Here is a 13,398-nt window from a genome sequence, read left to right on the forward strand (position 1 = left end):
AAGTTCGTTCACATATCGATTGGGACACAGTCTTACAGCTCAGTAGTATACTGTTTCTTAGTTGCAAGGGCAGCTTTCACTTTGATTGAACTCGTATCATTCTTCGTCTTCGTCAGGAACAAAATGCTGTCGCTGCATCAATAAGCACAGGAAGGACCGAACTTTGGCAACGCGACACGTTTCGTGCTCCTGTTTCCATAACGGTTACAGGCTATGGCCACTATAGCCGCCCCTCACGATGTTTGCTTAAGATCATCGCAAGCCGCGTCCTTCTTTGTGGGGCCAGTGCTTTCCGAGCACTCGAGTGTTCTCATCTTTCAGTTCTTCGATCCTGGGGATCATGTTAGTTTAGGTGCAATAGCTCTTCTTTTCTGTTTTCGAAAATCCTCAGCCTTGACTACCAGCGCTGGATCGCTTTCGTTCTAATATCTAATAATTACTTGGTGGATTGCAAGGTCTCCAAGGTACGGCTTCACGCGGGCGCACTTGCTGTCGCCCCCTCTCTCGTCTGATCGCACACTGAAGTACTCTAGGCAATCATACCTCCTGACACGATACCACCGGAAGCGAAGAATATCATTGACCATGCATTCGTCCATCCTGCTTTTCATTGCCCACTGCGGCCTTACGGCTGCTTCTGGCTCTGGCCCGTATCCATGGATGTATGGCGTTCCCGACTTTCCAGACCTTGACATGAACGAAATGATGACCGAAGCCGATATCGATACAATGGTATCTGCGGCTGAGAACGATTCAACGGTAGCCGCGACAGCACAATCTTCGACTTCGGCTGCAACGTCGGCCACATCTAGCCGGGAACCATGTGCTGTGATCAGCAGTGCGATGGCAGCAATGCCGGCTGGGGCCAGGACGGTCATCCCGGCCGAACTGGGAGTCCAGTGTCTGCGATCTGTTCCTCTCGATAAGGAGGGCGACATGAGATTGATTGACGACCTGAAGCTCTATGTAAAATGGCAGAGTAATATTGCCTACCTAAAGGATCCTCCGGCTGATTACACCGAGAAACCAATCGATATCATGGGCGAACTGGACAGAATGAAGAACGAGCTTGCTTCGAATGGATTCAGCAGCGAGTATGAGTTCCAGCTGCAGTTAATGTCTCTGGTCGACCGTAGTTACGACAACCACTTCGCATACCAGCCGGATATTCTTGCCTCAGCAATACAGTTCCAGAGACCACCAGGCACTGAATTAGTCTCTGTATCGACGGATGGCATGTCTGTCCCTGAAATTTTCGCATACAGGGATATCGTCAGAGCCAGCAATGACACCTCGTTCAAGCCTTCTGCAGTCAGGATGATTGATGGAATGACAGCTCAGAACTACCTCGCAAACGCCTCTGAAGCAGGTGATTTTCACGATGCAGATGTGCGGTGGAACGCCATGTTCCCTTCCCAAGCTCTCATCGCTTCAGGGACCACTTTCTTGGGTGCTTTTCGAACGGGCATGTACACCGGGCAGCCAAACACTACTCTGCAATTCGCCAACGGCACGACGTTTTCGATGTTAAATCTCGCTGTCGTCACTGCAAACTTTTCAGGTGTCAACAATGGTCAAGACTTTTTCCGAAAATTTTGTTCTGGTCCTCAGCCAGTTCCCCAGGCTCCGGGTCAAACCCCAACAACACCCACAAACAGCTCGCAACGTGCTCAGCCCGCACCGTCACACATTGGCTACCCGAAGGCTGTCATGATCAACCCGAGTTTGGCTGTGGGAGGATACTATCTTGATGGAGCTGGCTATGAGGTGAGCCAGACAGCTGTGCCGTGAAAGACAAGGCTAATGCAATCTAGGATATCGCCGTGCTATCTATACCCTCTTACAGTGCAGGCCCAGGAGGGTCGGGCGTACAAGGCTTCCAGAATACGATGCGTGACTTCATCAGGAAGTCCAAGACTGATGGCAAGACGAAGCTGATCTTCGATCTCCGAGGCAACGGTGGAGGCAATGCAATCCTCGGCTACGATACCTTCAAGCAGGTCTATCCACAAGCTGAGCAAGAGCCCTTTGGTGGTACCCGATACCGCGCCAACGAAGCCCTGAATCAAGCTGGAAAGATCACGCAAGACTTTCTTGCACGCAAGACGTTTGCTCAGTCAAACAAGACCGTCTTTGCGGACGCATTTGGACAAGGAGTCACCGAAGACGACATCTTCAGTTTTACATCGCCCTTCAACTACCAGCACACACTTGACGCCAACAACAAAGCCTTCCGAAGCTGGGAACAACTTTTCGGTCCTGACGAGTTTAACAACGACACCTTCACTACCACCCTTCGCTACAACTACTCCGACAGTATCTCCACTACGTACGAAGGCTTCTCCGTCATCGGCTTCGGTGCAAACCTCAACGAAACCAAGACACCCCAGCCTTTCCAGGCTCAAGACATGGTCATGCTCAACGACGGCATGTGCTCCTCCACCTGCGCCATCGTCGCCGAACTTCTCAAGAACCAAGGCGGAGTCCGCACCATCGCCGTCGGCGGCCGTCCCCAGCCCGGGCCCATGCAAGGCGTAGGCGGCACCAAAGGCGCCCAAGTCTTCTCCTGGGACGACATCCAAGTGCGCATGCAAGCCGCGTTCTTCCTCGGCTCATCCGCCCAGCGCGCTCAATGGAACAAGACGGACCTCGGTCGCACCGCCTTTGCCACGCAACTCTTCACGCGTTCTGCATACCGCGGCGGCCAGGTCGCTGGTGGGGTCAATCTCAAAGACAACCTCCGCCAAGGCGACGCGACCAAGACTCCGCTTGAATTCGTGTACGAGGCTGCGGATTGCCGCATGTTCTTCACTGCGCCGATGATTAGCGATGTCACTCAAGTGTGGAAGGGGGTCGTGGATCGCATGTTCAAGACTGAGGGAAGCGCGATGTGTGTTGAGGGAAGCACGATGGATAAGACCAGTGTTAGTGGTGGAGGGCAGTTTAGGGGTGGAGATGGCAAGATCAATCCTGTTGCGGGCGCGGCGACAGGGACGGGTGGTAGTCGTAGTCCGGCGCAGTTTGCTGGCGCGGCGATGGGGCGGGCTGAGGAGCGGGTTTGGTGGTTGGGCACGGTAGTGGTGATGGCTGTGGTTGCATTGATGTAGAGAGATCTGTGTAACGGCATAGTTCTCAATACGTCAGATGAGTTTGTATATCCTTCAAACGTTTTTAGTTACTTCCTGATGAAGCCGTATGTCTCTATTACGATCAAAAATTCAGAGCACATCCACGTTTTTCCAAAGCGCGTTCAGCCATTCCCATCTCGGAACTCAACAATTCTGTATCAAGCCCCGAGTTCAATATCTGTTCAGTTCACATTCATGACTCACATGTTCCTTCCGCATCTTGCAGCCTAATCTACCGACTCGCCATCCCTCTATACACTCACCTTTCCTCATCCCATCCCATTTCTCCAACTTATCCCTCACAATGCCCGCCCTCGCCCCTCCTTTCTACGGCTCATGCCCCTGTACCCACATATCCTACACCCTAACATCCACCCCTCTAATCGTCCACGCATGCCACTGCACGCACTGCCAGCACGAATCTGGCTCCGCATTCGCTCTCAACGCGCTATACGAGCCCGACCGCGTCATTGTTCAAGATGGAAAAGAAGCGGATATACTCAGGACGAATGTCCCGAGTGAAAAGGGCGGGTATGTTGACAAGGGTAGCGCAAGTGTGAAGTTAACACGGCCAAGGCAAACTATGCACCGTTGTCCGAAATGCTACACGGTACTTTGGAGTACGTACGCTGCTGGACGGGATTTGTTGAAGGTTGTTAGGGTGGGGACGATTGACGGTGGGGTCGGGAAGTTGAGGCCTGATGCGCATCTTTTCGTTGGCAAAGAGAAAGGATGGATGAATTTGGATGGGGAGCGGGTGTTTGAGACGGTCGGGAAGAAAGAAAATTATTGGAGTGGGGAGAGTTTGGAGAGGTTTAGGATTGTTGTAGGGCGGGGACAGAGATGAGTGGGGTATTCTGTGTCTCCTTCACCCACTACGACAGGCTAATAGTACGTCTTGAAGCTTCTGCCTGTGGCTCACATCATCTCTCAGACCAAAAATGTATCTATGTAATTTGTGCATGGGATCAAAAAACAAAAACATACAACAGTGGGGATTCGCTAATGATCACCCACTCAACTACTAACCCGCCGGTACGCTGCTTAAATATGGCTAAGCGGACGGGAAGTCTCGTTTGCACACGGCCAATTACCACAGAAGTCCTTGAATTCCCCGCTTACGGTAACCTGCTAACGGGGTCAGATCTGCCGTGCTGCACAGCCACAATTGTGCCAGCGCGGCTGAACTCGGGCATTTATGCAGGCTCAAGGAGACGAGGCGCTGATTCTGCAGTAAGACGGCGCCTAAGCCAGTGGATACAATGCTTTTCCCCTGGCCAGGAATGGGTATTACGCTTTATCAAGCGCCAGTCACAACTTCAGACGAAATGCAGCAAATAATTCAACTCACAAATAGGGAAAGACATGAGTATCCTGTCAAGATCACCATCTGGTTCAATCTTGAGAAGAGACGGACCAGATATGGTGAATTTCCCACAAGGATGTGTGCAACTTTGAGGAGACTGGATTCGGGATTGAAATTGCTGCAAAGTCAAATGATGTCCCCCATACTGACAGAATCCGTCGAGCTGCTGGGGGACAACCAGTTAGCAGAGAGCGAGTGACAGCTCCAGTTGGTGTCTTCCACTCTTCGTGGTCTTGTCGGGTAGCCTCCACCACGCCATCTAGTACCAGGATCTCCTACTGTTTTCAGGCAAATCTTCCGATACAAATTCACATCTCATGAACCACGGCGATCAATGGCTCCAGCAACACATACGTCCAGTTAAGTCTTGTTCACAGTCAGCTCCCCCGTCTCTCACACCTGTCAATTTATCCATTGCTGTTGATAGCAGCGCTGGTGTCTGCGCGTTTTGTAACCTACCTGAGGGCGACGGTTCGGCTCGAGCTTACTTGTACCCAGCTTGTCCTCGCAGATGCACCGCCGGAAGTAGCTTGAAAGATTGCACCGCCTTTTGCGCACCCAGATCGAATAAAGGTCCGATATTGATCAATTCTCAAGCTCCAACAACGCAGCCAAGATGTACAAGTGAAGGCATGATGCAAGCCCCTGATGTTGTCGCAGACCTTCCCGATCTGGACCAGGCCCAGCGCCAACATCCCCATTGATTGGATCTGAGGTGTGGCTGTGCATGCACTCCTACGGCACGGATTGCGGACCCCAACACGCTGCGGCCTAGAGTGCTCCAGAGGTCAGCCCATACAAATAACAGTGGCTTCAGCTGGCGGTACGCGACACGTTCGTCTCTCATTTTACTTCCAGGTCAAGATGACGGGCAAGAAATATCGCGATCTCAAAGCCGAGACTAAACGGCAGCGTATCTTCTTTAACAGCCAAAAATTTAGCTCTCGATTTCTGAATCTAGTGCCGGAACCTCACCAAGAGAAGTTCTTCACCATCCAGCAATTGGGTCGCACGTTGTTTAAGAAGTACGCATTTGTGCCTGGGTGTAATTCCCTGGAGCAACCTTGGCAATACAAAAACAAGCGAAAAGCGTCAAGATTGGTTCGAGACGCAGTTCGATGCCGAGATGCGAATAAAAATGAAGGTGGATGGCGGTATGAGCTCGAACCCAAGGTTTTTGAGAGGTTCGAGATCGAGGTTACGTGGTTAGTATCTGACGGGTTGATAACTGGTCCACCGAATTCATTGCTAATGCCTCATAGTAAGACGTGCCGCAAAAGGCTATGGAGATCCGAGGTTGAAGTCAATCACGATTTCGCAAGTAGTAGAGCCCCATCCCTAAAGGAGAGACAAGCTCGGCGAAAGCCCTGCACATGCAACCCATTAACCCGCATGAATGATTGGTACGTCCCGACGTCTGACTATGTCACCTTTTCTTTTCCAGTGCTGACTGGTCATAAGTCTAGATCCAGGAACTAGCGAAATATTTGCCAACAGGATCGAAGAATTCGCCGTCGAAGATGACTCGAAAACTTTCGATAAAAAACCAGATCGCATATACGGTCTACACGAAACCAAGAACATTGGAGCACGCCTTCGTAAAGAATATGCTCATGGATCGCGTCCGGGGGCGCAGCAGTTGGTCTCAGAGGTATTTCGAACGAGCACCAATCCCGACAACGGCGGTGTGCCCTTGCATTTTCCATTCCTCATCCATGAGGCGAAGAGTGAGAAAAGTGCGAACAGCTTTGAGGAGATAGAGATACAGACGGCACTGCCGATCAAGCGGGCGCTTCAAATTCAACATACTCTAAAAGAACTTCCTGGCAACACAGTGGATGTTCCAGGCGGACCCTTAGTATGGTTCACGGCCAACAGGGGAGAGACCTGGCGCGTCTACGCAGGGACGGTCTACAAGGACGATGGCCGCACAAATTACGTGAGTGAGAGGTACAATCGAAGGTTGATACGATCAATGCTAATGCTTCCATAGCGTATCTCTCAGCTTTGGGAAGGAAGTATAAACAACCATGACGAGGCTCTTCAGCTCATCCTGATCGTTGACTTTATGGTTGATTGGGCCCGCGACGTCTATCGACCAAGCATCCTCATGCAGCTGAAAGTACTCGGTACTGCCGATACGAGCCGAACAATGTCATTCTCACTCGACACTGATATATATTCGCTTCGCGGCAACGTCAATCCTTGGATTGAGGACCAAGATTCTGCACTTGCCCGGATGGAAGAGCCTGAGATAATTGAGATCTCCCGACACAATTTCAGCGAGTCTTTCCATGACCACTGGAAGCAAATTCAGATGCCTTTGGGGATCGTACACAGTGCCAGGAATATCGAGTCTCGTTTCAGAGCACTCTACATATCGCGCGACAATCTTGGAACACTCTTACAAAGCTTCAACAACCCAGTTGACGAGATTGAGTTTGCCCGAAACCTTTTGGCCATTACGCCTTTTCGTCTTGAGGCCGAAGAGGTTGTAGATTCGATCGAGGATATTTGGACGGGAGGGCTGAGGCCGACTCCTCCAAGACCCACGGAAGGCAAGAAGGTTGAAGTTTACGCCCAGCTTCGACTTTCTTACTTCATCGATTCCTCTTGGGGATTAGTCAGGGAGCTGACGCTGCTCGCGATAGAGGAGGACGTCGTCGACAGTCTTCGCAAGATATCAAACTGTATTGAACGATATCCGCCACATCGTCCTGTCTATTACTGGCCTAAGAACCGGCTCCTTGCAGCATTGCAGACTGTGCTGCGCTCGAATTTTCAAGATGACTTCAAAGACTGCCTACAGCGACGTACTTTTGCTTTCACCCATTTGAATGAGCCACCGGCATTTGGGCCACATCATCCCAAGAACCACTCAGTTTTGAGTCCAGATTGGGCACAAGATGGTCCATCGTCTAGAGCTTACAGTATCGTGCATGCGATCTATGGAGTGCATTGCGTGGGCCGTCGCACGCCACATGAGCACTTCTTGCGAGTTTCTTCTCGCAGCCACCTTCATTCGCGCACCAGAGTTTCCCATTCCGGTGAAGACTTTTTGACCACGAAATCGGGATGGGAGATGAGCCTGCTCTATTCTCCCGTCCCTGATAGCGCTAATCTTAGCGAGGGAAACAAACAGACGCTCTGCCTTTATGTCCTTCCTAGGAGCAACAAAACCAGTAACGAACAACAGCCGTCTATACAAGAGATTGCCAGCGGATTGGCTCAATTTCTTTTCCATCGTCGCGTCGTCAGATGCTACCGAGGAGGCAAATCTCCACCAACAGATTCTCCTTGGAAGGACAACGACCTGAATTACTCGTTCTGGCTAGACGTGGGCACTCCCAGGCTAGGTGTGAAGCACGAAGAATTGATTATCTCTATCATCACTTGGATCCGCGACCTACGGCCAAAATCAGATCTTCTGCGGATTACCGACGCATACATGGCAGAATGTGAATTCATGCCAGGAGCCAGTACTTCGATTGAAGAGTGGATAGCCTCTCTTGACGCCGAGGTCGGCTCGGAAACTTCCACAGCTGACGAGAGCATGCGAGGAGTAGTGCTCACCGGCATAGCAAAGCGGCCTATGGCAACTCGCAGACGCCTCGATCATTTGAATGCACGAATCATTGATTTGGATGTAGCGACGCCCGCTTCTGTGGCTCCGTTACAGTCGGATAGCAAAATAGAGGACTGAGTTTGCAAAGATGTTCGTGCTAATCTGCACTTTTCAAGGACTCTTCAAGATATTCGGCGCAGCAACATTCCATTTTCTCCAATATCTGATCATATCATCCTGGAAAAGTCCATGTTTGCAACATCAGAGCGCGTTACCATGTTATACTCACGATGGGCAAACGAAGGGCCTGCTAGCTTCACGTACCCGCAGTGGATTGATGATAGGCTATCTATGTCTAGCGGCGTGCTGCACTAGAAAAGACGTATCAACAGTACACATGGACAACATGCACAAGTTCTGAGTTCGAAGCGAGAGATTTGTGCAACATTGTATACAGGACTAGCTAGCCTGGAGCTGCTGCAGATCGTTAGCACAGCTGTAGCCCTTTAGCACCGCATTTCGTTCTAGGTTTAGCTATAGTCTTGTAATTAACGCTACAGCTTCCCTTCATACACAGAGGCTAGGTATGAAGTGGTAGGTTGGACATCGTGATGCGGTTTGCGTAGCCAAGGAGCTGTTAGGCTAGAAGTCTGTAGAGATGAGCCTGAATAGAAGTGATGGAGGCGTTAACGAGCATCTGGGCACAGTACTACATATTCGTTAAACATTCGTCAAATATTCGTTACATGTTTATTGGATATTCGTAAAAGGGTGCAGTAGTGAACAAGAGAACAAAATTTCGCGAGTCCCGATTCCCGTACCAGCCAACAACCTACCGGATTTTGTGTAGAAAAAGATGGCTGAGCGGGAAAAGAAAACTCATATTCGATATCGTATGGTTCTATATGGAATTAAAGGGGTCCTTTTTTACATATTATCTAATTGCAGACCGTTTAAGGACTTGAACTTTTGCGACACTGCTACCACATCAGCTCGGCTGCACCTCAGTAGAGGCAAAACAAACAGACTACTAGCGAGATATTACCAATGGCAGAATATGAGCCGTATGTCAAAAATTGGAGATTACCACGAAACTCACTACTGCTTTTCACCTTGGAACAGATGGTCAACCAGGGAATGTAAACTAAATTTTTGAACGATACCTCCGATCTAATTAGTTAGCCTAATGCCCGGCGAAGATCCCTAGAGCTTGCGGACCGCTAGCATGTTGTTACGATAGGATCAAAACTCATCCAAGAGAAATGTGCAGAGTAGTTAACTTAGCACGAGAGAGCAGTATGGTTCGGGCTGAATTTATCATCACGCCGCTGTGGGCTGTTAGCAGCCAAATTCAGCATGCGCGAGTTGAGTACCCCGCATTTCGTTTTCGTCGTGTCCCTACCAGACTGAGATCAACCATCATTCGTTGATCACCAAACCTCATGCCATCCAATTGGGTCCGGGAGAATACAGTGATCTCCGCCCCAACTAGTAAAAAGGGAAAAGACCGACGCCCGGCCAATTATTGACGCAGGCTCAGAATTCATCCAACGGAGATACACAGTCGCTCAAATCAGAACACAATGCTCGAAGTGCCAATGCTTGCACGCAGAGTGCCCCTTCCCAGTCTGATGGACTATAAGTGACACCGAGCAGTTCATGAACACAAGTCTGCCGGGAAATCTTTGTGTTTGGACCCAAGGTCAGATTTTAATCTTTGAATCTTCAGGACGGAAATTTGACCAGGCGGTCGGCTTGATGAAGATGTTGAGCAGCGCTTACGGAATTGCCCTGACGGCTCTGCTGCTAGCCACCAATCTGCCCCTGGCAGCTGCTGGCGCTACTCCCACGAATCGCACTACTGTCGGCGGGCGCGAGCGGATTGGTATCAACTACGGCTGGCGCTTCCAACGCTTCACCTCCAATCCCGACTCGCTGTCTTACAACACACTGAAGTCCTGGATCCTCCCTTCAGGCAACGATTTCATCAAAAGTTCAGGCTCCAAGAAGACTCGTCCCACTGGCCCTCAGCCAGGTGCCAACCTCAACTTCACTCAGGCTTCTTTCAACGATGCAAAATGGGAGGCAGTCGATATACCGCATGACTGGGCTATCAGAGGGCCATTCAATGCTCCAGGGGTCAGTGGTGCCATGGGAAGACTACCATCTAATGGCGTAGGCTGGTACCGTCGTGTCGTATCTTTTAGTGCTGAGGATGCCGGCAAGACCATTTTCCTGGACGTTGATGGCGCAATGTCATACGCGGCAGTCTGGCTTAATGGCAACCTCGTGGGGGGTTGGCCGTATGGGTACGCCAGTTTCCGACTTGATCTAACGCCGTACGTCAAGACTGGAGCGGACAACACCTTAGCAATACGTCTTGACAATGCTTTGGATAACTCTCGCTGGTATCCAGGCGCGGGTATCTATCGGAACATTTGGCTTGTTAAATTAAACCCGGTGCACGTGGCCCAGTACGGGACATTCGTCACTACGCCCACGGTCTCGTCCTCTTCCGCAACTGTCAGCCTGGTAGTCGATATCGAGAACAAAGGCAACAGCAGTCAAATAGTCGACGTCGTCACCGAGATTCGGCCTCAAGATCAGTCTGGTGTGCAAGGCAGTGTTGTGGCTACCCTGTCAAAGGCATCGGGAACTGTCGCCGCAGGTGGAAAAGCAGTCGTCAGTGCTTCCGCAACCGTTGCCAGCCCCAAGCTGTGGGGACCCAAGCCGGATCAGACACCGAATCTGTATGTTGCTACCACCAGATTGTCCGTCAATGGACAAGTGATTGATGCTTAGTAAGTCTTTAACCCCCTCGCCTTCTTCGTCCACAATACTACGACACCTAGAACATCATCTAATCTTAGTCATAATCATTAGTGAGACGCCTTTTGGTATCCGGACTATTATCTACGATAAAGACACTGGAATCAGTGTGAATGGACAGAAGATTCGGATTCAAGGTACAGTAAGTCAACCAAGCCGATTCATCCCCTTAGTCTAAAACATCAGAAACTGAATCTGACTAAATCCACCAGTGCAACCATCATGACCTCGGGAGCTTGGGCACAGCTTTTAACTACCGAGCACAAGAGAGGCAGTTCCAGATACTCCAGGAGATGGGCAACAATGCGCTGCGCACCTCCCACAACCCGCCTGCCCCTGAATTCCTCGAGCTAGCCGATAAAATGGGGCTTGTAGTGCTTGATGAGATCTTTGATTGCTGGAAGCAGTCTAAGACCAAGAACGACTTTTCTCTTATTTTTGACGATTGGCATGAGCCGGACCTCCGCCTCTTTATCCGCCGAGACCGTAATCACCCGTCCGTTATCGCCTGGTCTTTTGGTAACGAGATTCCTGAGCAACAAGGTGCCGCTGGGGGCACTATTGGTGCTGAGCTCCGCGGAATCATCCGTGACGAAGACTCTACTCGACAGACTACTGCTGGCATGAACTCGGCTAGTCCTGATCAGGCCCTCTCAGCTCAAGTCGACATTGTTGGACTCAACTACAACGGCGAAGGTATCGGCGTCTCAACTTCATCTGCATGGCCAGGCTTCCGCTCAAAGTTTCCGAACAAGATGATGTGGGGCTCGGAAACCTCATCATGCCTTAGTTCCCGTGGAACGTTCGTCTTCCCCGTTACCAGCGGCATGGCGGCGGTAGTAAGCGGTAATAGCGGTGGTGGTGAGGACACCGTAGGCATGCGGGTGAGCGCTTACGACTTGTACTCAGATTGGTGGGCCTCGGGCTCTCCAGATAAGGTCTTTTTCATGCAGGATAAGTACCCCTACGTCGCTGGAGAGTTTGTTTGGACGGGTTGGGATTACCTAGGCGAGCCGACTCCCTTCAACGACAAGGCGCGAAGCTCCTACTTTGGAATCATCGACATGGCGGGTTTCAAAAAGGACCGCTTCTACCTGTATCAGGCGCGGTGGGCTCCCAACGTTCGCATGGCGCACATTCTTCCCCACTGGACCTGGCCCGACCGTATCGGCCAGATTACTCCAGTGCACGTGTATTCTTCAGCTGACGAAGCTGAGCTGTTTGTCAACGGAAAGTCGGCTGGCCGTCTTAAGCGCGGAATCTCGAGCTGGCGCTTCCGATGGGACAACGTCGTGTACCAGCCTGGCGATCTCAAGGTCATCACCTATAAGAACGGTCAGGAATGGGCAACTGATACCAAGAAGACAGTTGGCAATGCTGCCAAACTCGTTCTCTCGGCCGATCGCTCCGACATCAGGGGTGATGGGCTTGATCTGTCCTTCATCACAGCCCGCGTCGTCGACACAAACGGCGATACTGTTCCCAGGGCTAGCAACTCCATCAGTTTCTCCATTACCGGACCAGGGCTCATCTCTACAACTGACAACGGAGATCCCGCCGACTTCGCTGTCTTCTCCAGTTTGACGCGCAAGGCGTTCAGCGGTCTTGCACTTGCAATTATCCGTAGCAACGCCGGCGCTGTTGGTAACCTCACTATCAGTGCTGTCTCAAGTGGTCTGACGGGATCATCGGTGACTGTCCAAGCCAGATAGAGTTATATATGACGGCATGGAATGTTTCCTGATTAAACAGCAATGAGTTTCAGAGGACTGCTTTCTTCATCTCAAAGAGAGCTCAGTAGTCATCGCAGTCATATTTGATGCAGCGTGGATAAAACACTCTCATCGTCACTTCAGTCTTGTTCAAGTCTGAGCGATTAGATACAGACGTGTGAAGCCACGGACGCCTCGTTGCTTGAATGAGTGCTGGAAACCGTAAGCAAGACTCTACTGGGCGGCACAATTTAGTTACGTGCTGTGGTGTAGTAATTGTGCACGTGATTAGATAATGATGTAAACAGCTAGTATATTAGATAGTTTCTTCCCAAGGGCTTAGAACCTTGCTAATAATTATTTAAAAGCTATCTAGAAGCTAGAATCTACTATTCTCCTACTAAATGTAGGTTAATTCCTGGTATCTAGAGATATAAGGAGGTGTCTATACGACAATACTGTCGAACGCGCCTAGACACTACAAGAACAATGACTTGTTTCCAGACAGTGACTAAAGCAACTCAACCGTAAGGAGTAATTCGACAGCTATCTAGTTGATTGGACAAGTAAACTTGTTTTCATTGTCCTATGGTCGTATATGAAGGCATGCGTTAACATTCAATCTACATAGTAAGTGTTGCTACAGAAACCTCACATCTAGCCAAGTAGACGTGACCAAATCAACAGATCAGACGAACAGCAAAAATGTATTGGGAGCGTTGCTCATCAAACGTGGGCCAGTTGTTTACTCGGTGCGCGATCATCTCTCGCCCAAAAATAGTTTCGATGTCGCCCCAT

The 13,398-nt window shown here is 50.4% G+C and overlaps 4 protein-coding genes across 4 annotated transcripts; all 4 read left to right on the forward strand.

Annotated features, from left to right (window-relative positions):
• Positions 1-585: 585 nt before the first annotated feature.
• SNOG_14545 (hypothetical protein) lies at positions 586-3,107 on the forward strand (the record flags this gene model as incomplete). Its single annotated transcript, XM_001804675.1, has 2 exons — positions 586-1,767; positions 1,884-3,107. 2 exons carry the CDS (start codon positions 586-588, stop codon positions 3,105-3,107), a joined length of 2,406 nt encoding a protein of 801 aa, XP_001804727.1.
• Positions 3,108-3,432: 325 nt separating this feature from the next.
• Positions 3,433-3,975, forward strand: SNOG_14546 (hypothetical protein; the record flags this gene model as incomplete). Its single annotated transcript, XM_001804676.1, has 2 exons — positions 3,433-3,659; positions 3,750-3,975. 2 exons carry the CDS (start codon positions 3,433-3,435, stop codon positions 3,973-3,975), a joined length of 453 nt encoding a protein of 150 aa, XP_001804728.1.
• A 1,911-nt stretch (positions 3,976-5,886) lies between these two features.
• SNOG_14547 (hypothetical protein) lies at positions 5,887-8,197 on the forward strand (the record flags this gene model as incomplete). Its single annotated transcript, XM_001804677.1, has 3 exons — positions 5,887-5,897; positions 5,992-6,433; positions 6,488-8,197. 3 exons carry the CDS (start codon positions 5,887-5,889, stop codon positions 8,195-8,197), a joined length of 2,163 nt encoding a protein of 720 aa, XP_001804729.1.
• A 1,626-nt stretch (positions 8,198-9,823) lies between these two features.
• On the forward strand, positions 9,824-12,600 carry SNOG_14548 (hypothetical protein; the record flags this gene model as incomplete). Its single annotated transcript, XM_001804678.1, has 2 exons — positions 9,824-10,860; positions 11,124-12,600. 2 exons carry the CDS (start codon positions 9,824-9,826, stop codon positions 12,598-12,600), a joined length of 2,514 nt encoding a protein of 837 aa, XP_001804730.1.
• Positions 12,601-13,398: the final 798 nt, after the last annotated feature.

This window comes from Parastagonospora nodorum (assembly GCF_000146915.1).
Source record: "Parastagonospora nodorum SN15 chromosome Unknown scaffold_32, whole genome shotgun sequence".
Lineage (NCBI taxonomy): Eukaryota > Fungi > Ascomycota > Dothideomycetes > Pleosporales > Phaeosphaeriaceae > Parastagonospora > Parastagonospora nodorum.